This window comes from Ranitomeya variabilis, chromosome 5, assembly GCF_051348905.1.
Source record: "Ranitomeya variabilis isolate aRanVar5 chromosome 5, aRanVar5.hap1, whole genome shotgun sequence".
Taxonomy (NCBI): domain Eukaryota; kingdom Metazoa; phylum Chordata; class Amphibia; order Anura; family Dendrobatidae; genus Ranitomeya; species Ranitomeya variabilis.
This window is the reverse complement of record NC_135236.1, coordinates 273,392,444-273,418,260: the sequence shown is the minus strand read 5'-3', so window position 1 is coordinate 273,418,260 and position 25,817 is coordinate 273,392,444. Positions and strand designations below refer to the sequence as shown.

General features: G+C 45.4%; 1 protein-coding gene and 1 long non-coding RNA gene across 3 annotated transcripts; one reads left to right on the top strand and one right to left on the bottom strand.

The window, feature by feature from the left end:
- Window positions 1-3,623: 3,623 nt before the first annotated feature.
- On the bottom strand, window positions 3,624-4,811 carry LOC143773610 (uncharacterized). Its single transcript, XR_013215255.1, has 3 exons — window positions 4,742-4,811; window positions 4,613-4,668; window positions 3,624-4,324 (listed from the first exon to the last, which is right to left on the bottom strand). It is a non-coding gene; the product is annotated as an uncharacterized LOC143773610 (long non-coding RNA).
- Window positions 4,812-10,719: 5,908 nt separating this feature from the next.
- LOC143773609 (uncharacterized) lies at window positions 10,720-22,583 on the top strand. Of its 2 annotated transcripts, XM_077261007.1 has the most exons (5): window positions 10,720-11,003; window positions 11,077-11,132; window positions 11,421-12,400; window positions 14,722-14,737; window positions 22,241-22,583. In XM_077261007.1, exons 3-4 carry the CDS (start codon window positions 11,687-11,689, stop codon window positions 14,728-14,730), a joined length of 723 nt encoding a protein of 240 aa, XP_077117122.1. In that variant the 5' UTR covers window positions 10,720-11,003; window positions 11,077-11,132; window positions 11,421-11,686; the 3' UTR covers window positions 14,731-14,737; window positions 22,241-22,583. The 2 variants fall into 2 exon arrangements, with proteins under 2 accessions (XP_077117122.1, XP_077117123.1); XM_077261008.1 differs by having other exon boundaries at window positions 10,720-11,132.
- The last annotated feature ends 3,234 nt before the right edge of the window (window positions 22,584-25,817 follow it).

The window sequence follows — 25,817 nt, the reverse complement described above, 5'->3', positions numbered from 1 at the left end:
GCAGGGACAGGATTTGCACAGTTAGCAGGGGGGCTGGAGGTAAAGGGCCTCTGCAGAAAAATGCATATTGTAAGCCGGCACCCTGGAAAATACCAGGGTCATATATCATAGAGAACAGTGGGCTACAAATACATTGGTGGGTCAGGGTATTACCTGGTGACGCTGTGATATCAGCGGCGCTCCTGCGCCTTGCTGTGTGAGCAGGTGCTGAATGGCGTCCTGTGCTTTGTATTTGAGCGCGGAGGGACCTGCGGCACCGGAAGTGCGTCATCCGGTACCGGAAGTCCCGCCACCTGGCCTCTGGAATCAACTGCGCAGGAGCAGGCGTCGTCAAGGGAACGGAGCGCTGTATACTAGTTATAGTAACAGCGCCTGCGCTGTAGGGTAACTACTGGAATGCACTGCGCAAGTGCGGACGTGGTCAGGGGAACACAGCGCTATGTGTAACCTATGGTGATAGCGCCTGCGCTCTGGGATGACCGCTGGACTTAGGTGTATGTGGAGTAGGTGTGACACAATGGTTAAACGTCCAGACAGATTATAAATACGGTATAGGTTAGCTGTTCTGTATAGGAGGGGCAAACCCCTGGTACATATAGGAACCTTAATTGTGGAGCAATGGAAAGGAATGATGGTAAAACTAAAAGTTAAAAATTAAAATAAGAATGAAAAGAAAAATGAATTAAAATGAAAAAACAATGAAAAACCAATGAAAAAGAAAAATAAAATAAAATAAATGGGAAAACGGAGATTTGCGGAAAAATATAGGAAAAAAGTCTGAACAATATATGCACCTTGATGGGAAAAAAAATAAAAAATAAACTAATAAGAATGGAAATAAAATGAAAAAAATAAGAAAAAAATAAAAATAAAAATAATGATAGTAAAAATAAAAATAATAATAAAAATAAAAATAAAATTAAAAATAAAAAATAAAAATAAAAATTAGATGATAACCCCCTTAGCGGGGAAGAGGGTAGTCATACCGAATGGAGATTAGACTCACCACCACGTCAGCGGGTCTATAAGGAAAGAAAGAAGACATGTCAATATCAAAATTTAGAGCAGCCAGTCAATTTCCCTATTTAGGCCCTTTGGTGCAAGCGTATCAAGTGTATAGATCCAGTACGCCTCCCTGGATCGAAGTAATTTGATGTGGTCACCCCCCCGCCTTGGTCTAGGTACCTGCTCTATAACCTGGAACTTGAGTTGTGCTACCGTGTGTCTGGCAGCAGCAAAATGGGCTGGCAGGGGGAGCCATGTTTTACCACATCTAATCGTGGATTTGTGGCTTGCCACGCGATCCCTTACATGTTGTATGGTTTCGCCAACATACAGAAGGCCACATGGGCACTTGATTAGGTACACCACGAAGTTGGATTCGCAGGTGAAAAAACCCCGTATTGGAAAGGACTTCCCAGTTCTTGGGTGCGTGATACTGTCTGTTCTGATTATGTTAGAACAGGCAGCGCAATGGAGGCATGGAAACGTACCCTGTCGGCGTGTACTGAGGAGTTGTTGGGTAAGTTCCGTGCGTGCACTCCCTATGTCAGCCCTTACGATCTGATCCCTGATGTTTGGGGGTCGTCTAGTGCTCATCAGAGCTGGTGTTTGAAAAGAGGGAATACTTGGATAGGCTTTGCCCAAAAGAGGCCAATGTCTCCTGATGGCTGAGTGGACCTTCGGCATGAACGGGTGGTGAGTATGTACAAAAGGAAGCCGCTCCTGTTTTAATTTAGGTGGTTGGTCTCCCACGGGAGCAGAGGACAGTAACCGTTCTTGATGTAATAGTGTGGAGGGGTATTCTCTATCCCTAAATTTCTCAGACATAAGGTCAAGTCTAGTATGGAGTGTTTCCGGATCCGACACTATTCGTGACACTCTTTTAAATTGCGAGCGGGGAAGGGTGTCTTTTGTGGACCTAGGATGACAGCTAGAATACAGCAATAGACTGTTACAGTCAGTGGGTTTGGTGTGGAGATCTGTGCTCAGTCTACCCTGGGGGTCCTTCAGGACCATGGTGTCGAGAAAGGCTATGTGTGTAGCACTGGAGTTTAATGTAAACTGAAGTTCTTGAAAGATGGAGTTGAGATATCCATGGAATTCACTCAGTGTGTCTGGGGTACCTGTCCAGATCATGAAAATGTCATCTATGTAACGATGATATTCAATTGCATACTGGAGAAAAGATTCATTGTTGTAGATAAATTGTTCCTCGAAGGAATGCATATAGGCATTGGCGTACGCCGGGGCCACGTTTGAGCCCATGGCGGTCTCCCGTGCCTGGACATAGTACGAATCCTCGTATAGGAAATAGTTCTCATAAAGTACTACCCTGAGTAGGTCTAGAAAGAAATTGATGGAATTAGGTGACAAATCAGATTTATCTAATAGGTCCTTGGTAGCTAGGATACCCCTTTCGTGTGAAATGGATGTGTACAGACTTTGTACATCCAAGGTGACTAGTAGGCTGGACTCAGGTATTTGTCGGATATTTCTTATAACACCCAAAAACTGGCTAGTGTCCAAAAGAAAAGATCTTGTCCCCTTGACAAGGGGTGTCAGGATCTTTTCTAAGAAAATTGAGAGAGGTGAGAAGACAGAATCCGTAGAGGCCACAATGGGCCTCCCTGGAGGGTTACTGAGGGATTTGTGGATTTTGGGTAAAACGTAGAAAACTGGAATCATTGGGTGTTTTTTTTTTAGAAAGGTTGCTGTTTTGGTGTCTATTGTTTTCTTGTCAAGATAAAGGGTGAGAAGGTCCCGTATACGTTGGGAGATCTTAGGGGTGGGATCCCTAGGGATAGCCTTATAGGTATCTGTATCTGATAGCTGTCGGAGTACTTCCGCATGATATAGGGAGCGGTCCATAACGACAGTGGCACCCCCTTTATCAGCCGGCTTTATGATTATGTTTTTATTAGATCGCAGAGCTGTAAGAGCATGTTTTTCATCAAGGGTGAGGTTCGTGTGAGTGGGAAAAAACCCAAGTTTTTGTTGATGAATCAGGGATTTAATATCTCGATCGATGAGAGAAATTACAGTTTCAGCCGCATGATATGAGTGAGGGGGTGAAAAGGTGCTCGTATTACGTAAACTCAAGGAGGCAATTGATAAATCTGTTACATTCTCAGAGGAAGTTGAGACACTTGAACTCATAGTGGCCCCAGAGCCAAAATGAGTTTTAAGTCTAATAGATCTATAGAACCTGTTTAGGTCCTTTTCCAATTGGAACGAGTCCCAGTGAGGGGTGGGGCAAAAGGATAAACCCTTCTGTAGCACTGATAGTTCCGCGGGGGACAGGTTATGGCTCGAAATGTTCATCACCAGGTTGGATGGCTTACCTGGCTGCGTGTTGTCATTCTTTCTCCGCGCCCGTCAGACTGGTCTCCGTGCTGGTATCCTCCCCTGCGACCTTTCCCTAAAAAAGGTGGTCTGGTTGAGCCTACAGACGAGTCGCTGCCAGAGCTGTGTGAATCGAATCTTCTTTGCATAGGGCGTCGTCGCCAAGATGTAAACGTGTTGGAATCGCTCCATCTGTAGACACGATTAGACAGATAATCGTCGTTGTCCCTTTGAAACTTCTGTCTTTTGCGGTCTTGGAGGTTCTTCTAGTGTTCAGTGATGATTTTGTCCGTCTTTTCCTTCAAGGTGGACCACTCGGCAGAAGGGAGGGTAGCTGCTAGTTGACTCTCGATGGCCTGGATATTTTTTCTAAGTTCAGAAATTTCCTTCTGGAGGTACTCCACAGTTAGAACAATAATATCTAATGAGCACTTATTGAGTATTTTTTGGTATTTGTCACAATATTCTTGATTGTCTGCAAATAGAGTAGGTCGTAAATGACTCCTCAATCCCCTGGGGATTTTGCTTTGGCGATGATATTCTGCTAAGGTAATGCAGTGTAGGTCATACGAGACTAGTTTACGTTTGGTCTTCTCGTAATCCCTGGTCCTCAAATCAGTTGCTGGTATCTTAAGGAACTCAGCGGAACTAGTAACTTGGGATAATATGTTTGAGCTAGTAGCTATGTCATAGGCAAAAGTATCGGTTGACATTTGGGAACCCTGTGCAGCAACCAAGATAACTAGTAAATGGAGGAAAAATTGGTGTGCACTAGGGTTAAAGTAGGGCGAGGTGCCGGTGTAGAGGACTGGAGTGTCCCAAACACTAAGACTAAATATAATACACCGCACACTCTAAGGGTATCATATGAAACAATTTTTTGAATTTATTGAAGTGCTATAGATTTATTGTTCAACAGTGCAAAAATGCGACCAGAAGTCAACGTTTCGACTCTTCCCGAGTCTTTGTCAAGTGGTCGCTGAAAAGAACAAAACATATATAAACAATTGTACAACACGAGTATACATACAAAGATCATTCCGTTCACAATTGTAGCACAAAAAACCCAAGGGAAAAAATAAACATAAACATATATAAATATATATACATATATACAAGACATAGCATTTTACAGGTATTGCCTCCTGTCACGGGTGAGAGGAATCCCCCCTTGTTGTAGGTGAGAGTGACGTTCCGCGTGATTGGAGGTGATCTCATAATAGTTCAAAGGACGGTAGGCACGAGAAGATACCGGGGTGAGGTTTACCTTAGCAAGGTGAATAGTGGTGTAGCACAAAAGTATCCTTGTAGCATATAGAAAATCTATAAAGAATAAATAGTGTTAGTAGAGGCTATAAATGTAAGACAACCTAAAGCCAAATATTGAGAAAATTACCTTGCATAATATTTTATTTATAATAATAGACGGATAGCCCTGCTTAGTGGTACCGTAGATATAATCTGTCAGGAATAAATAGGAGGAAATGAATGTATGGTAAAACAAAACACATGGAGGGGCATGTACAGTAGTGGTGCCTGAAGTTGTACCTGTCGAAGCTGGTAAGGGTACCAAATGGTATAGTAGTGGCCCAGAATAAATTGCAATAGTCCTATTGTGCCGCAGGATGGAACCTGTAGAGGATGCACCCGATTAGGGGATTGCCAGCATGGACATGTAAAAGGCAGTACTATATGGTATTACCTGGTAAGGTCAGTAGGTAGGGAGAAATATTATCCTCGTAGGGAATGCTCATTGGTTGGTGGGTCCGGAGTATTATAGGTGCACTCTGTTATAGATGCACCAAGTTAGACTGTGTATATACAGTACAGAGGTGAAAATAGAAAATGGTTATAAAGGGTATTACCTTGCGCTGCTGTTAATGTGGGACTATTGTAAGATTTCTCTGGTAATACACGTAAATAGGTAGTGGAGCGCCCCCACACCGCCGCAGGGCCGAGGGGTACCCGGAGCCGGGCCTCTGGGATCTCAGTCCTGGGGTTGTCACGGTGGCTAGACCCGGTCCGTGGCCCTGTCTATCAGTGGGGGACGTCCGGTGCAATAAGTGGTGTTGTAACGGTGCAGTTGTGGGGTGCAGGTCGCGATAAATAATGAGGACACCAGGTTGCAGTCTCTTTACCTCTTTACTGAAGATCTCTGGGTCCTCAATCCAGAATACGGCTCACCAGGCTGCGCAAGTCCGGCCGGTCCAATGACACTTCCAGAGTTCTCTTCACAGGAGGAAATCTGTGCCTTCCCCCTAGCGCTATGTGTTGTAGTCCTTCCCTGCTGTGCTTACGGAAAGTACCCCACAACTGTTGTGTCTGTTTCTGATGTTCCCTCACAACTCGACTAGATGATGTTCTGCTAATCCTCCGTCCCTCCCTGAGGTTCGGGTAGGAACGGCACCCGTTTGACGGGTAGGCCTGGAGTTCTTCCGGGACCCTAGAGACGCCCCTCTCCCACAATTGCCTCCCAAGACTTCATAGGTGATTTGAGTTAGACAGCCCGCCTGAGACTGACTGCCCTGCCGCTGTTTGGAGTATTGCTTGAAGCTGAATGTTGTTCTACTCCCTCGGCGTTCCGGCCACCGGTAGTGCGCCTCAGTAGGATGTTGCTTCGGTCTTACAGCACGACTCCTACTGGTATTTCTCCTTTGCGTGATCCCGTTTCTCACTCAGCACAATCTATCTCGCTTCTAATCCTTTCTTGGGTACCGCCGCTACCCGGAGCAGGCACGGTCCCGTTACGTTCTTTCTTGTTGCCAAGCCTCTGTCAGGATCCCACCCCTGACAGAGACCCTACTGTATCTTCCCCTACAACACCCTCTGCCACAAGGTGTTGCCTGGTTCCAACCCAGTCAGCTTTCTGGTCTAACTTCCTGCCTGACCCCCAGTTTACCCACTATGGTGGGGAGTGGCCTAATGAATAGCACCCTTAGCTCCCCCCGGAGGCCCGGCTGTGAAATGTATTGGTGTCTGTGATACCTGATCAGATGAACTCCTTCAGTGCCATCGGACGCACCATAGCTCCCCATAGTGGCGGAGCCACAGTACTGCAACGACCAGGACTCTGGGGCGCTGCACTCCCCCCTGGTTAAACACAGTACTCCGGGACTGGGAAGAAAAACAACAATACAAGTTTAGCAAAAAGACATACAGTTTGGTTGAGTGCAATAACAATAAGTATACTTGAACAAGCTTCCCTTTATGGGAGGTAAGGACACTTGAATGTTACAAAACATGGTTAAATATCATAGCAACATGCTATAATTAACTTTCCTTACCCAACCGGGTATTCTACTAAGTGCAAAAATTTGTTGAACAATAATTTAACCTTGCCTTTAAGGACATACACTCTTAGTCCACTAAAGACCTTCCTATAATCACATTATAAGGTATTTTAACTTTTTCATTCTCCTTCTTTAAATCTGCAGGACCGCCTGTCCTATCGGCACCAGACCTACTGCCTCTCCTTTCTGTTACAGGACCGCCCCGTTCAGCCAGGGCCTACTGCCTTTTCAACTACTATACACAGTATAGAACATAACATTACTTTCAGTTTAAGAGCACTGAGCCATCTCTACATGACTCCTATGAGGACTCAGGGTTTACCTTCTATCCTAACTATCTATCAACATTATCAAACATTTTCTTCTGAACATTAAGCCTTCTCATTATCTTTCTTTCTATCATGCATGCTGGACTCCACGTCTATCCCTACGGGTCCACTGCATCCTTCTTCTACCTTTCACCTTTTTACTTCTCAGAGCACATCATCAGTATTTCTTCACATTTAACTAATTAAACACATATAACTTTCTCGTACAACATTATCATCACTTTTCTCTCATCAACATTATTGCTACTTGTCTTAAGCAATATTTCTATTGAAATGCGGCAAATGAACATCCCCTTTAAGAGAGGACCAAGTCTCTGTGAGGTAGCGTATTTTCTCAAGCTACCAGTCCATACTCAGCAAAGGTTCCAGTGCGGTATCTTCGCAAAGAGTCCTTCTTTAAGTAAAACCAGTAGGGAGCGCCTTTAATAAGGTGCAACTATATACAAGGAGTTCGGATCATGCACTGTTCATGATTTCAGCAGTTCTTTTAAATAACGTAGAAAAATAGAAAACAACCAAAAACAATAGGGATCCCGGGTCAACAAAGGGATCCCTTTAAGAGTTTACCCTGAGTGGGTTTAGCCAAGCAGGAAACAACCAGTTAAAAACTATATACATATTAATAAAGCAATTATGCTTACTCGTTCTTTGTGGAACCGGATGGTCTCCGATCTGGCCTCACCAGGCCAACGGATCGCACTGGTGAGCCAGGACGCGGTTCCGGTCCCAGCACCGATAAGATCCCTCGCCGGGAGGCCCTTCTCACTGGCAGGTGCACACGTCCCTCCGGGGCACGGCGAGGCCGGGCTTCTCGAGGTTCCGCAGGGCCGGGCTCTGCTGCCTCCTTCACGGGATCTTCTTCTTCCGGTGTTCCGGCAGCAGCCTGGAGGGCAATGCATCGCTGTACGCCTCGGGCTATCCAGCCCATCTCACCAGCTTCCCTCCTCCACCTCGTGTAGGTCACAGCGTCGCCCGGCTCCAGATCACGAGCGAACCTCATGCTGCAGGGCTCCACCTCCTCCCGATCGACACGGACCTGCAGCGGCTCTCCAATCTCCTGGATAACTCCTCTTCCGTGCCGGGAGTTAAAAGACACTACCACACCCCAGTGTGACGGCGGGATCTCTGGAGCTCTGACCAAGTCAATCGGCGCTGCAGGCTGGGGCCGGCTCCGCCACGCTGCCATCAGACGCCGTAAATGTTCGGCGTCCGGCATGATCTTCAGGTCCGGCGTCTGTAACGTACCTCCAGCCGCGGCCAGGTGGGAGGGAACAGGGGACACTGGGGACAACCGGACCTCCGTGGGCTGGCCCAGCCGAGTAAGCACGCGGGCATCAGCCTTCAGCCGGCGGGCTAGCTGTCGGGCCTCGGCTGCAGCCACACACTCCTCAGCCAGCGGAAAAGGGGGTCGGCCCATCGGTGGTTCCGTGAGGGTCAGACCCCGCAGCGTTGGCGCTTCTGGGGCTGTGTCAGGTTGTGCAGCCTCAGGCCGGATCGGGTCAGCCCCACGCGGTGCTCCTGGTGTCGCCATCTTTGCCTTTCCTCCAATGTCTTCTTCCCGCGGTCTCTTTCGTGGGCGGCCCCGTCTCCATGGTCTCCACCCTCCAAACAGGATCAGGAGGCGGACCTCAGCTGTTGAAGGACACGTCCTCAGGACACAGAAATATTTGGACTGGGCGGCCATTGCTGTTCGCGCTCTCCAGCTCACCTACGCCCACTTCACGCCCCTCTTCTCTTCCTGCGCTCTCCTCAGCGCTGCAATGGCGGCGGATTTTGGCGGCAAATGGCGCAGCACACAGTCTTTGTAATAAAGCACAGTCCAAGCACAGCAAATTACAGTTCCAAGGCACACATGACCTGATTCTTCATGCTTAAGTAGATCCTGTTCGTGACGCCAAGTTTGGAGCGCCCCCACACCGCCGCAGGGCCGAGGGGTACCCGGAGCCGGGCCTCTGGGATCTCAGTCCTGGGGTTGTCACGGTGGCTAGACCCGGTCCGTGGCCCTGTCTGTCAGTGGGGGACGTCCGGTGCAATAAGTGGTGTTGTAACGGTGCAGTTGTGGGGTGCAGGTCACGATAAATAATGAGGACACCAGGTTGCAGTCTCTTTACCTCTTTACTGAAGATCTCTGGGTCCTCAATCCAGAATACGGCTCACCAGGCTGCGCAAGTCCGGCCGGTCCAATGACACTTCCAGAGTTCTCTTCACAGGAGGAAATCTGTGCCTTCCCCCTAGCGCTATGTGTTGTAGTCCTTCCCTGCTGTGCTTACGGAAAGTACCCCACAACTGTTGTGTCTGTTTCTGATGTTCCCTCACAACTCGACTAGATGATGTTCTGCTAATCCTCCGTCCCTCCCTGAGGTTCGGGTAGGAACGGCACCCGTTTGACGGGTAGGCCTGGAGTTCTTCCGGGACCCTAGAGATGCCCCTCTCCCACAATTGCCTCCCAAGACTTCATAGGTGATTTGAGTTAGACAGCCAGCCTGAGACTGACTGCCCTGCCGCTGTTTGGAGTATTGCTTGAAGCTGAATGTTGTTCTACTCCCTCGGCGTTCCGGCCACCGGTAGTGCGCCTCAGTAGGATGTTGCTTCGGTCTTACAGCACGACTCCTACTGGTATTTCTCCTTTGCGTGATCCCGTTTCTCACTCAGCACAATCTATCTCGCTTCTAATCCTTTCTTGGGTACCGCCGCTACCCGGAGCAGGCACGGTCCCGTTACGTTCTTTCTTGTTGCCAAGCCTCTGTCAGGATCCCACCCCTGACAGAGACCCTACTGTATCTTCCCCTACAACACCCTCTGCCACAAGGTGTTGCCTGGTTCCAACCCAGTCAGCTTTCTGATCTAACTTCCTGCCTGACCCCCAGTTTACCCACTATGGTGGGGAGTGGCCTAATGAATAGCACCCTTAGCTCCCCCCGGAGGCCCGGCTGTGAAATGTATTGGTGTCTGTGATACCTGATCAGATGAACTCCTTCAGTGCCATCGGACGCACCATAGCTCCCCATAGTGGCGGAGCCACAGTACTGCAACGACCAGGACTCTGGGGCGCTGCAGTAGCATTAGCTACAATAAGGCTGCAGGTGGAAAACCTCTGTGAAGAGATATATAGTGCAAATCAAATGTTACCTTGTAATATACCTAGTAAGAGACTCCACCTGAGAGTTCTCTGGCCGTAGTCAATGACCCACCAATGTATTTGTAGCCCACTGTTCTCTATGATATATGACCCTGGTATTTTCCAGGGTGCCGGCTTACAATATGCATTTTTCAACAGAGGCCCTTTACCTCCAGCCCCCCTGCTAACTGTGCAAATCCTGTCCCTGCTACGGCCAGAGAACTCTCAGGTGGAGTCTCTTACTAGGTATATTACAAGGTAACATCTTATGATGCCTTTCCCTATGCACTACTTATGTATGCCTTAAACTTGATAGCACTCAGACATTTGATTTGCACTATATATCTCTTCACAGAGGTTTTCCACCTGCAGCCTTATTGTAGCTAATGCTACCTATTTACGTGTATTACCAGAGAAATCTTACAATAGTCCCACATTAACAGCAGCGCAAGGTAATACCCTTTATAACCATTTTCTATTTTCACCTCTGTACTGTATATACACAGTCTAACTTGGTGCATCTATAACAGAGTGCACCTATAATACTCCGGACCCACCAACCAATGAGCATTCCCTACGAGGATAATATTTCTCCCTACCTACTGACCTTACCAGGTAATACCATATAGTACTGCCTTTTACATGTCCATGCTGGCAATCCCCTAATCGGGTGCATCCTCTACAGGTTCCATCCTGCGGCACAATAGGACTATTGCAATTTATTCTGGGCCACTACTATACCATTTGGTACCCTTACCAGCTTCGACAGGTACAACTTCCGGCACCACTACTGTACATGCCCCTCCATGTGTTTTGTTTTACCATACATTCATTTCCTCCTATTTATTCCTGACAGATTATATCTACGGTACCACTAAGCAGGGCTATCCGTCTATTATTATAAATAAAATATTATGCAAGGTAATTTTCTCAATATTTGGCTTTAGGTTGTCTTACATTTATAGCCTCTACTAACACTATTTATTCTTTATAGATTTTCTATATGCTACAAGGATACTTTTGTGCTACACCACTATTCACCTTGCTAAGGTAAACCTCACCCCGGTATCTTCTCGTGCCTACCGTCCTTTGAACTATTATGAGATCACCTCCAATCACGCGGAACGTCACTCTCACCTACAACAAGGGGGGATTCCTCTCACCCGCGACAGGAGGCAATACCTGTAAAATGCTATGTCTTGTATATATGTATATATATTTATATATGTTTATGTTTATTTGTTCCCTCGGGCTTTTTGTGCTACAATTGTGAACGGAATGATCTTTGTATGTATACTCGTGTTGTACAATTGTTTATATATGTTTTGTTCTTTTCAGCGACCACTTGACAAAGACTCGGGAAGAGTCGAAACGTTGACTTCTGGTCGCATTTTTGCACTGTTGAACAATAAATCTATAGCACTTCAATAAATTCAAAAAATTGTTTCATATGATACCCTTAGAGTGTGCGGTGTATTATATTTAGTCTTAGTGTTTGGGACACTCCAGTCCTCTACACCGGCACCTCGCCCTACTTTAACCCTAGTGCACACCAATTTTTCCTCCATTTACTAGTTATCTTGGTTGCTGCACAGGGTTCCCAAATGTCAACCGATACTTTTGCCTATGACATAGCTACTAGCTCAAACATATTATCCCAAGTTACTAGTTCCGCTGAGTTCCTTAAGATACCAGCAACTGATTTGAGGACCAGGGATTACGAGAAGACCAAACGTAAACTAGTCTCGTATGACCTACACTGCATTACCTTAGCAGAATATCATCGCCAAAGCAAAATCCCCAGGGGATTGAGGAGTCATTTACGACCTACTCTATTTGCAGACAATCAAGAATATTGTGACAAATACCAAAAAATACTCAATAAGTGCTCATTAGATATTATTGTTCTAACTGTGGAGTACCTCCAGAAGGAAATTTCTGAAATTAGAAAAAATATCCAGGCCATCGAGAGTCAACTAGCAGCTACCCTCCCTTCTGCCGAGTGGTCCACCTTGAAGGAAAAGACGGACAAAATCATCACTGAACACCAGAAGAACCTCCAAGACCGCAAAAGACAGAAGTTTCAAAGGGACAACGACGATTATCTGTCTAATCGTGTCTACAGATGGAGCGATTCCAACACGTTTACATCTTGGCGACGACGCCCTATGCAAAGAAGATTCGATTCACACAGCTCTGGCAGCGACTCGTCTGTAGGCTCAACCAGACCACCTTTTTTAGGGAAAGGTCGCAGGGGAGGATACCAGCACGGAGACCAGTCCGACGGGCGCGGAGAAAGAATGACAACACGCAGCCAGGTAAGCCATCCAACCTGGTGATGAACATTTCGAGCCATAACCTGTCCCCGCGGAACTATCAGTGCTACAGAAGGGTTTATCCTTTTGCCCCACCCCTCACTGGGACTCGTTCCAATTGGAAAAGGACCTAAACAGGTTCTATAGATCTATTAGACTTAAAACTCATTTTGGCTCTGGGGCCACTACGAGTTCAAGTGTCTCAACTTCCTCTGAGAATGTAACAGATTTATCAATTGCCTCCTTGGGTTTACGTAATACGAGCACCTTTTCACCCCCTCACTCATATCATGCGGCTGAAACTGTAATTTCTCTCATCGATTGAGATATTAAATCCCTGATTCATCAACAAAAACTTGGGTTTTTTCCCACTCACACGAACCTCACCCTTGATGAAAAACATGCTCTTACAGCTCTGCGATCTAATAAAAACATAATCATAAAGCCGGCTGATAAAGGGGGTGCCACTGTCGTTATGGACCGCTCCCTATATCATGCGGAAGTACTCCGACAGCTATCAGATACAGATACCTATAAGGCTATCCCTAGGGATCCCACCCCTAAGATCTCCCAACGTATACGGGACCTTCTCACCCTTTATCTTGACAAGAAAACAATAGACACCAAAACAGCAACCTTTCTAAAAAAACCCCACCCAATGATTCCAGTTTTCTACGTTTTACCCAAAATCCACAAATCCCTCAGTAACCCTCCAGGGAGGCCCATTGTGGCCTCTACGGATTCTGTCTTCTCACCTCTCTCAATTTTCTTAGAAAAGATCCTGACACCCCTTGTCAAGAGGACAAGATCTTTTCTTTTGGACACTAGCCAGTTTTTGGGTGTTATAAGAAATATCCGACAAATACCTGAGTCCAGCCTACTAGTCACCTTGGATGTACAAAGTCTGTACACATCCATTTCACACGAAAGGGGTATCCTAGCTACCAAGGACCTATTAGATAAATCTGATTTGTCACCTAATTCCATCAATTTCTTTCTAGACCTACTCAGGGTAGTACTTTATGAGAACTACTTCCTATACGAGGATTCGTACTATGTCCAGGCACGGGGGACCGCCATGGGCTCAAACGTGGCCCCGGCGTACGCCAATGCCTATATGCATTCCTTCGAGGAACAATTTATCTACAACAATGAATCTTTTCTCCAGTATGCAATTGAATATCATCGTTACATAGATGACATTTTCATGATCTGGACAGGTACCCCAGACACACTGAGTGAATTCCATGGATATCTCTACTCCATCTTTCAAGAACTTCAGTTTACATTAAACTCCAGTGCTACACACATAGCCTTTCTCGACACCATGGTCCTGAAGGACCCCCAGGGTAGACTGAGCACAGATCTCCACACCAAACCCACTGACTGTAACAGTCTATTGCTGTATTCTAGCTGTCATCCTAGGTCCACAAAAGACAGCCTTCCCCGCTCGCAATTTAAAAGAGTGTCACGAATAGTGTCGGATCCGGAAACACTCCATACTAGACTTGACCTTATGTCTGAGAAATTTAGGGATAGAGAATACCCCTCCACACTATTACATCAAGAACGGTTACTGTCCTCTGCTCCCGTGGGAGACCAACCACCTAAATTAAAACAGGAGCGGCTTCCTTTTGTACATACTCACCACCCGTTCATGCCGAAGGTCCACTCAGCCATCAGGAGACATTGGCCTCTTTTGGGCAAAGCCTATCCAAGTATTCCCTCTTTTCAAACACCAGCTCTGATGAGCACTAGACGACCCCCAAACATCAGGGATCAGATCGTAAGGGCTGACATAGGGAGTGCACGCACGGAACTTACCCAACAACTCCTCAGTACACGCCGACAGGGTACGTTTCCATGCCTCCATTGCGCTGCCTGTTCTAACATAATCAGAACAGACAGTATCACGCACCCAAGAACTGGGAAGTCCTTTCCAATACGGGTTTTTTTCACCTGCGAATCCAACTTCGTGGTGTACCTAATCAAGTGCCCATGTGGCCTTCTGTATGTTGGCGAAACCATACAACATGTAAGGGATCGCGTGGCAAGCCACAAATCCACGATTAGATGTGGTAAAACATGGCTCCCCCTGCCAGCCCATTTTGCTGCTGCCAGACACACGGTAGCACAACTCAAGTTCCAGGTTATAGAGCAGGTACCTAGACCAAGGCGGGGGGGTGACCACATCAAATTACTTCGATCCAGGGAGGCGTACTGGATCTATACACTTGATACGCTTGCACCAAAGGGCCTAAATAGGGAAATTGACTGGCTGCCCTAAATTTTGATATTGACATGTCTTCTTTCTTTCCTTATAGACCCGCTGACGTGGTGGTGAGTCTAATCTCCATTCGGTATGACTACCCTCTTCCCCGCTAAGGGGGTTATCATCTAATTTTTATTTTTATTTTTTATTTTTAATTTTATTTTTATTTTTATTATTATTTTTATTTTTACTATCATTATTTTTATTTTTATTTTTTTCTTATTTTTTTCATTTTATTTCCATTCTTATTAGTTTATTTTTTATTTTTTTTCCCATCAAGGTGCATATATTGTTCAGACTTTTTTCCTATATTTTTCCGCAAATCTCCGTTTTGTTCCCATTTATTTTATTTTCTTTTTCTTTTTCATTGGTTTTTCATTGTTTTTTCATTTTAATTCATTTTTCTTTTCATTCTTATTTTAATTTTTAACTTTTAGTCTTACCATCATTCCTTTCCATTGCTCCACAATTAAGGTTCCTATATGTACCAGGGGTTTGCCCCTCCTATACAGAACAGCTAACCTATACCGTATTTATAATCTGTCTGGACGTTTAACCATTGTGTCACACCTACTCCACATACACCTAAGTCCAGCGGTCATCCCAGAGCGCAGGCGCTATCACCATAGGTTACACATAGCGCTGTGTTCCCCTGACCACGTCCGCACTTGCGCAGTGCATTCCAGTAGTTACCCTACAGCGCAGGCACTGTTACTATAACTAGTATACAGCGCTCCGTTCCCTTGACGACGCCTGCTCCTGCGCAGTTGATTCCAGAGGCCAGGACTTCCGGTACAGGATGACGCACTTCCGGTGCCGCAGGTCCCTCCGCGCTCAAATACAAAGCACAGGACGCCATTCAGCACCTGCTCACACAGCAAGGCGCAGGAGCGCCGCTGATATCACAGCGTCACCAGGTAATACCCTGACCCACCAATGTATTTGTAGCCCACTGTTCTCTGTCATGGTTCTCAATGGCAAGAGAACATAGTAAAGCATACAAAAAGGACTAGCTCTTGGAAGATGGAAACTCGAGCTGACTGTGAGCTAAACCTACCGCACAACTAACAGTGGCCGGGTAGCGTGCCTACGTTTTATCCCTAGACGCCCAGCGCCAGCCGGAGAACTGACTGACCCTAGCAGAGGAAAATACAGACCTGGCTTACCTCTAGAGAAATTTTCCCCAAAAGGCAGACAGTAGCCCCCACATATATTGTCGGTGATTTCAGAGGAAATTGACATACGAAGTATGAAGATAGGTTTAGCAAATTGAGGTCCGCTTACTAGATAGTAGGAAGACAGAAAAGGGAACTTCACAGTCAGCTGAAAACCCTTTCAATACCATCCTGAAATTACTTTAAGACTCTAATATCAACTCATGACACCAGAGTGGCAATTTCAGCTCACAAGAGCTTCCAGCCTCAGAAATAATCAATCGCAGAGAACTGGAACAAAAATGCAAAACAAACATAGGACTACAAGTCCAACTTAGCTGATAGTAGTCTAGGAGCAGGAACATGCAACAGAAAGGCTTCTGGTAACATTGTTGGCCGGCATAGAAATGACTGAGGAGCAAGGTTAAATAGAAAACTCCCACATCCTGATGGAAACAGGTGAACAGAGGAGATGAAGCACGCAAGTGCAGTACCACCAGAAACCACCGGGGGAGCCCAGAAACCAAATTCACAACAGTACCCCCCCCCTCAAGGAGGGGGCACCGAACCCTCACCAGAACCACCAGGGCGATCAGGATGAGCCCTATGAAAGGCACGGACCAAATCGGAGGCATGAACATCAGAGGCTGTCACCCAAGAGTTATCCTCCTGACCGTAGCCCTTCCACTTGACCAGATACTGAAGTCTCCGTCTGGAAACACGGGAGTCCAAGATCTTCTCGACAACGTACTCCAACTCACCCTCAACCAACACCGGAGCAGGAGGCTCAACGGAAGGCACAACCGGTACCTCATACCTGCGCAACAATGACCGATGGAAGACATTATGAATAGAAAAAGATGCAGGGAGGTCCAAACGAAAGGACACAGGGTTAAGAATCTCCAATATCTTGTACGGGCCGATGAACCGAGGCTTAAACTTAGGAGAAGAAACCTTCATAGGGACAAAACGAGAAGATAACCACACCAAGTCCCCAACACAAAGACGAGGACCAACACGACGACGGCGGTTGGCAAAATGCTGAGTCTTCTCCTGGGACAACTTCAAATTGTCCACCACATGCCCCCAAATCTGATGCAACCTCTCCACCACAGCATCCACTCCAGGACAATCCGAAGACTCCACCTGACCGGAAGAGAAACGAGGATGAAACCCCGAATTACAGAAGAAAGGAGAAACCAAGGTGGCAGAACTAGCCCGATTATTGAGGGCAAACTCCGCCAAGGGCAAAAAGGCAACCCAATCATCCTGATCCGCAGACACAAAACACCTCAAATAAGTCTCCAAGGTCTGATTAGTTCTCTCGGTCTGGCCATTAGTCTGAGGGTGGAAAGCAGACGAAAAAGACAAATCAATGCCCATCCTAGCACAGAACGCTCGCCAAAATCTAGACACGAATTGGGTTCCCCTGTCAGAAACGATATTCTCCGGAATACCATGCAAGCGCACCACATTTTGAAAAAACAGAGGAACCAGCTCGGATGAAGAAGGCAATTTAGGCAAGGGAACCAAATGGACCATCTTAGAGAAACGGTCACACACCACCCAGATGACAGACATCTTCTGAGAAACATGGAGATCAGAAATAAAATCCATGGAGATGTGAGTCCAAGGCCTCTTCGGAATAGGCAAGGATAACAACAATCCACTAGCCCGAGAACAACAAGGCTTGGCCCGAGCACAAACATCACAAGACTGCACAAAACCTCGCACATCTCGCGACAGGGAAGGCCACCAGAAGGACCTAGCCACCAAATCCCTGGTACCAAAGATTCCAGGATGACCCGCTAACGCAGAAGAATGGACCTCCGAGATGACTCTACTGGTCCAATCATCAGGAACAAACAATCTACCAGGCGGGCAACGATCAGGTCTATCCGCCTGAAACTCCTGCAAGACCCGTCGCAAATCTGGGGAAACAGCAGATAATATCACTCCATCCTTAAGGATACCTGTAGGTTCAGAATTACCAGGGGAATCAGGCTCAAAACTCCTAGAAAGGGCATCCGCCTTCACATTTTTAGAACCCGGTAGGTAAGAAACCACAAAATTAAACCGAGAGAAAAATAACGACCAGCGTGCCTGTCTAGGATTCAGGCGCCTGGCGGACTCAAGATAAATCAAATTCTTGTGGTCGGTCAATACCACCACCTGATGTCTAGCCCCCTCAAGCCAATGACGCCACTCCTCAAAAGCCCACTTCATAGCCAAGAGCTCCCGATTACCAATATCATAATTTCGCTCAGCGGGCGAAAACTTACGAGAAAAGAACGCACAAGGTCTCATCACGGAGCAGTCGGAACTTTTCTGCGACAAAACCGCCCCAGCTCCGATTTCTGAAGCGTCGACCTCAACCTGAAAAGGAAGAGTAACATCAGGCTGACGCAATACAGGGGCGGAAGAAAAGCGGCGCTTAAGCTCCCGAAAGGCCTCCACAGCAGCAGGGGACCACTCAGCAACATCAGCACCCTTCTTAGTCAAATCAGTCAACGGTTTAGCGACATCAGAAAAACCAGTTATAAATCGACGATAAAAATTAGCAAAGCCCAAAAACTTCTGAAGGCTCTTAAGAGAAGAGGGTTGCGTCCAATCACAAATAGCCTGAACCTTGACAGGGTCCATCTCAATGGAAGAGGGGGAAAAAATGTACCCCAAAAACGAAATCTTTTGAACCCCAAAAACGCACTTAGAACCCTTTACACACAAGGAATTAGAGCGCAAAACCTGAAAAACTCTCCTGACCTGTTGGACATGAGAGTCCCAGTCCTCCGAAAAAATCAAAATATCATCCAGATACACAATCAAAAATGTATCCAAATATTCACGGAAAATGTCATGCATAAAGGACTGAAAGACTGAAGGGGCATTTGAAAGACCAAAAGGCATTACTAAATACTCAAAATGGCCCTCAGGCGTATTAAATGCGGTTTTCCACTCATCCCCCTGCTTAATTCGCACTAAATTATACGCCCCACGAAGATCAATCTTAGAGAACCACTTGGCCCCCTTTATTCGAGCAAACAAATCAGTAAGCAGTGGCAAAGGATACTGATATTTAACCGTGATTTTATTCAAAAGCCGATAATCAATACACGGCCTCAAAGAGCCATCTTTTTTAGATACAAAGAAAAAAACGGCTCCTAAGGGAGATGACGAAGGACGAATATGTCCCTTTTCCAAGGACTCCTTAATATATTCCCGCATAGCAGCATGTTCAGGCACAGATAGATTAAATAAACGACCCTTTGGAAACTTACTGCCCGGAATCAGATCTATAGTACAATCGCACTCTCTGTGCGGAGGTAGTGAACCAATTTTAGGCTCCTCAAAAACGTCACGATAATCAGATAAAAATTCCGGAATCTCAGAGGGAATAGATGACGAAATGGAAACCAAAGGTACGTCCCCATGAGTCCCCTGACATCCCCAGTTTAACACAGACATTGCTTTCCAGTCGAGGACTGGGTTATGAGATTGCAGCCATGGCAATCCAAGCACCAACACATCATGTAGATTATACAACACAAGGAAGCGAATAATCTCCTGGTGATCCGGATTAATACGCATATTTACTTGTGTCCAGTATTGTGGTTTATTACTAGCCAATGGCGTGGAGTCAATACCCTTCAGAGGTATAGGAACTTCCAGAGGCTCTAAATCAAACCCACAGCATTTGGCAAAGGACCAATCCATAAGACTCAAAGCGGCGCCAGAGTCGACATAGGCGTCCGCGGTAATAGACGATAAAGAGCAAATCAGGGTCACAGATAGAATAAACTTAGACTGTAAAGTGCCAATTGAAACAGACTTATCAACCTTCTTAGTACGTTTAGAGCATGCTGATATAACATGAGTTGAATCACCACAATAGAAGCATAACCCATTTTTTCGCCTAAAATTCTGTCGTTCGCTTCTGGACAGAATTCTATCACATTGCATAATCTCTGGCGCCTTCTCAGTAGACACCGCCAAATGGTGCACAGGTTTGCGCTCCCGCAAACGCCGATCAATCTGAATAGCCATTGTCATGGACTCATTCAGACCTGTAGGCACAGGGAACCCCACCATAACATCCTTAATGGCATCAGAGAGACCCTCTCTGAAATTCGCCGCCAGGGCGCACTCATTCCACTGAGTAAGCACAGACCACTTACGAAATTTTTGGCAGTATATTTCAGCCTCATCTTGCCCTTGAGACAGGGCCATTAAGGCTTTTTCAGCCTGAATCTCTAAATGAGGTTCCTCATAAAGCAACCCCAAAGCCAGGAAAAACGCATCCACATTGAGCAACGCAGGATCCCCTGGTGCAAAGCAAATGCCCAGTCCTGAGGGTCGCCCCGGAGCAAGGAAATTACAATCCTGACCTGCTGTGCAGGATCTCCAGCGGAGCGAGATCTCAGAGACAAAAAATAATTTACAATTATGTTTGAAATTCTGGAAGCGAGATCTATCCCCGGAGAAAAATTCAGGTAAAGGAATTCTAGGTTCAGATATAGGAGCATGAATAACAAAATCCTGTAAACTTTGAACCTTCACAGCGAGATTATCCAAACCGGTAGCTAAACTCTGAGGATCCATATTAATCAGGTGAAATCAGAACCATTCAAGGATTAGAAGGAGAGAGAGACGAAGGCTGCAGTAAGCAGAGATGCAAGTGAATCAACTAATGAGCAAACTCAGGAAAAAAAAAAATAAATAAATTCTCTGCAGAGTTCTTTTCTCTCCTTTCTTCTGCCAATTATTTTAACCCTTGGCCGGCCAAACTGTCATGGTTCTCAATGGCAAGAGAACATAGTAAAGCATACAAAAAGGACTAGCTCTTGGAAGATGGAAACTCGAGCTGACTGTGAGCTAAACCTACCGCACAACTAACAGTGGCCGGGTAGCGTGCCTACGTTTTATCCCTAGACTCCCAGCGCCAGCCGGAGAACTGACTGACCCTAGCAGAGGAAAATACAGACCTGGCTTACCTCTAGAGAAATTTTCCCCAAAAGGCAGACAGTAGCCCCCACATATATTGTCGGTGATTTCAGAGGAAATTGACATACGAAGTATGAAGATAGGTTTAGCAAATTGAGGTCCGCTTACTAGATAGTAGGAAGACAGAAAAGGGAACTTCACAGTCAGCTGAAAACCCTTTCAATACCATCCTGAAATTACTTTAAGACTCTAATATCAACTCATGACACCAGAGTGGCAATTTCAGCTCACAAGAGCTTCCAGCCTCAGAAATAATCAATCGCAGAGAACTGGAACAAAAATGCAAAACAAACATAGGACTACAAGTCCAACTTAGCTGATAGTAGTCTAGGAGCAGGAACATGCAACAGAAAGGCTTCTGGTAACATTGTTGGCCGGCATAGAAATGACTGAGGAGCAAGGTTAAATAGAAAACTCCCACATCCTGATGGAAACAGGTGAACAGAGGAGATGAAGCACGCAAGTGCAGTACCACCAGAAACCACCGGGGGAGCCCAGAAACCAAATTCACAACAGTTCTCTCTGATATATGACCCTGGTATTTTCCAGGGTGCCGGCTTACAATATGCATTTTTCTGCAGAGGCCCTTTACCTCCAGCCCCCCTGCTAACTGTGCAAATCCTGTCCCTGCTACGGCCAGAGAACTCTCAGGTGGAGTCTCTTACTAGGTATATTACAAGGTAACATCTTATGATGCCTTTCCCTATGCACTACTTATGTATGCCTTAAACTTGATAGCACTCAGACATTTGATTTGCACTATATATCTCTTCACAGAGGTTTTCCACCTGCAGCCTTATTGTAGCTAATGCTACCTATTTACGTGTATTACCAGAGAAATCTTACAATAGTCCCACATTAACAGCAGCGCAAGGTAATACCCTTTATAACCATTTTCTATTTTCACCTCTGTACTGTATATACACAGTCTAACTTGGTGCATCTATAACAGAGTGCACCTATAATACTCCGGACCCACCAACCAATGAGCATTCCCTACGAGGATAATATTTCTCCCTACCTACTGACCTTACCAGGTAATACCATATAGTACTGCCTTTTACATGTCCATGCTGGCAATCCCCTAATCGGGTGCATCCTCTACAGGTTCCATCCTGCGGCACAATAGGACTATTGCAATTTATTCTGGGCCACTACTATACCATTTGGTACCCTTACCAGCTTCGACAGGTACAACTTCCGGCACCACTACTGTACATGCCCCTCCATGTGTTTTGTTTTACCATACATTCATTTCCTCCTATTTATTCCTGACAGATTATATCTACGGTACCACTAAGCAGGGCTATCCGTCTATTATTATAAATAAAATATTATGCAAGGTAATTTTCTCAATATTTGGCTTTAGGTTGTCTTACATTTATAGCCTCTACTAACACTATTTATTCTTTATAGATTTTCTATATGCTACAAGGATACTTTTGTGCTACACCACTATTCACCTTGCTAAGGTAAACCTCACCCCGGTATCTTCTCGTGCCTACCGTCCTTTGAACTATTATGAGATCACCTCCAATCACGCGGAACGTCACTCTCACCTACAACAAGGGGGGATTCCTCTCACCCGTGACAGGAGGCAATACCTGTAAAATGCTATGTCTTGTATATATGTATATATATTTATATATGTTTATGTTTATTTTTTCCCTCGGGTTTTTTGTGCTACAATTGTGAACGGAATGATCTTTGTATGTATACTCGTGTTGTACAATTGTTTATATATGTTTTGTTCTTTTCAGCGACCACTTGACAAAGACTCGGGAAGAGTCGAAACGTTGACTTCTGGTCGCATTTTTGCACTGTTGAACAATAAATCTATAGCACTTCAATAAATTCCAAAAATTGTTTCATATGATACCCTTAGAGTGTGCAGTGTATTATATTAAGTCTTAGTGTTTGGGACACTCCAGTCCTCTACACCGGCACCTCGCCCTACTTTAACCCTAGTGCACACCAATTTTTCCTCCTGTCACTGATTTGAGACTGGAATGGAGGTTCACCTTCCAACAAGACAATGTCCCAGAGCATACTGCTAAAGTAACACTCGAGTGGTTTAAGGGGAAAAGTGTAAATGTTTTGGAGCTTAGTCAAAGTCCAGACATTAATAGAAATTGAGAATCTGTGGTCAAACTTGAATACTGCTGTTCACCAGAGGAAACCATCTAATTTGAAGGAGCTGGAGCAGTTTTGCTTTGAGGAATGGGCAAAATTTCCAGTGGCAAAATGTGGAAAGCTCATAGAGACTTATCCACAGCAACTTGCAGCTGCAATTGCTGCAAAAGAAGACTCTACAAAGTGCTGACTTTAGGGGGATAAATAGTTATGCACACTGAAGTTTTCAGTTATTTTGTCCTATTTGTTGTTTTCTTCACAATAAAACGAAAACCAAATGTTCATCGGTGCCAATGCGTGTCACACGGATGACATCAATGTGTGTTCTCCGTGTGCACGTGTGCGGGACGTTTTGCGGCCCATGCTGACGGTAAAAAACGGACATATTGGCGTGTTTTGCCCACGGACACACGGTCCGTAAAAACACACTGACATGTGCACAGATCCATTCATTTTAATGGGTCTACTTATGTCAGTGTCTCCGGTACATGTGAAAACTGTCGCCACACGTACTGGAGACAGGGATGTGTGAAAGAGGCCTAACCTACTCTGCAATGCCCATTTGTCAAACTCCTCTGTTTTGTTCTTTTTACATGTAAGGGGAACATCAGAACAATCTCTGTCCTTGGGAAAGTCAACCAAATTATACTCGGCATCACCACCTTGTCTGAATCCTACTAATTAACATGATGTACCATAGTATTGGGCTTCATTCACACATCCATTTTTTTGTTGTAAGCGTGGTGTCATTCCCAATTTGTGGAACAGCCATATGAGTTGTATCGATGTGCTGTCTGATTGTCACTGACTGCTAGCTAAGAGAAGGTTGATAATCCTCCATTTTTTATTTCGCATACAAGAAAAATGGATGACCTCAGCCCAAAACTATGTAAAAATCAGTTCCAGCACACTGATGAAAAAGATCTTTCCTTTTATTTTGCAGACGAGAAAAGAAAGGCCAAGTAAAATCAATCTTATTTCGTAAGCACCGTTGAATCTCACTTTCTGCAAAATGACACTAAAGGTACCTTCACACGAAACGACTTTGTAACGATATCGCTAGCGATCCGTGACGTTGCAGCGTCCTCGCTAGCGATATCGTTTAGTTTGACACGCAGCAGCGATCAGGATCCTGCTGTGATGTCGCTGGTCGCTGAATAAAGTCCAGAACTTTATTTGGTCGTCCGATCGCCGTGTATCGTTGTGTTTGAAAGCAAAAGCAACGATACTAGCGATGTTTTACACTGGTAACCAGGGTAAACATCGGGTTACCAAGCGCAGGGCCGCGCTTAGTAACCCGATGTTTACCCTGGTTACCAGCGTAAAAGTAAAAAAAACAAACAGTACATGCTCACCTGCGCGTCCCCCAGCGTCTGCTTCCTGACACTTACTGAGCGCCGGCCCTAAAGTGAAAGTGAAAGCACAGCGGTGACGTCACCGCTGTGCTGTTAGGGCCGGAGCTCAGTCAGTGTCAGGAAGCAGATGCTGGGGGACGCGCAGGTGAGCATGTACTGTTTTTTTTTTTTACTTTTACGCTGGTAACCAGGGTAAACATCGGGTTACTAAGCGCGGCCCTGCGCTTAGTAACCCGATGTTTACCCTGGTTACCCGGGGACCTCGGCATCGTTGGTCGCTGGAGAGCGGTCTGTGTGACAGCTCTCCAGCGATCAAACAGCGACGCTGCAGCGATCGGCATCGTTGTCGCTATCGCTGCAGCGTCGCTTCGTGTGAAGGTACCTTAAGGCTGCCGTCACACTATCAGTATTTGCTCAGTATTTTACATCGGTATTTGTAAGCCAAAACCAAGTGAGGAACAGTCAGGGGAAAAGTATAAAAGAAACATGTCACCATTTCTGTATTTCTCACCCACTGCTGGTTTTGGTTTACAAATACTGAGGTAAAATACTAACAAATAACTGACAGTGTGCACATGGCCTAATTCAAGTTGCACTGACACAGAAACCCTTGGAGACTGCAGTAACAGAGCTGTCAGGTCCTGATAGTTATTTGTGGGGCAAGAAAGAACTGATAATGTTCCCAATAAAATCAATTAGTAGTGATTAAAAATAGTTTCCATGTAGCCCTAAGAACATATTAACTGGACAACATGCTTATATTTAGCATTGTAAGTGCAGGTTTGCAGCTCTATGTGTGTAGGGTTATTTTAGTCATCTTTCCAGTAATATGATATTTTGCAATCTCACTCTGACTAAATTAAAAGTTGCTATAGGCGAAACCTCTGGGCACACATTCAGCAATGCATTCTTTCTATAATAACAGATATACTATGGCATGTCCCCGTATTTGGAATGATATCTGTACCCTTAGTAATTTAAGCATCTACAATTCTTCAAGTCCACTAGGTATTGTGCAATGATTCTCGTTTTTGTCATATACAATTTACATTGCACAACCAAAAAAAAACACAAGTTTCAAATTACTAATCCAAGCTTTTGAAAACTTTCTGACAAATATGCTGAAATGACAATGACAAAGGTGTCTAGATTACTGAATGCAATCTTCAAGAATAAAAGATGTTAAAAACAATCACCATCCCCACTCCTCCAGGATCTTGTTTGGTGAAGTAAATAGTGATCAACAATGGGACTTTGCACTTTGCTTTCAGCTCAGGAATAGTGTGCTAAGGAATCGCAGAATTCACAGGTTGCTGTCAATGTGCCCTTTGTATGGATGTTTAAGATCAAAAAGTTCTGGTTGCTCATTTTTCACGGATTTAGCTTTTGTTCACTTTTCTGGCCATCTGGATTTACTTCCTCCTCTGCCATGTTATAGATAAGCTGGAGGGAAACAAATGACAGATCTGATTCTATAGATTTCTATGGGACAGATTCTAATTCTT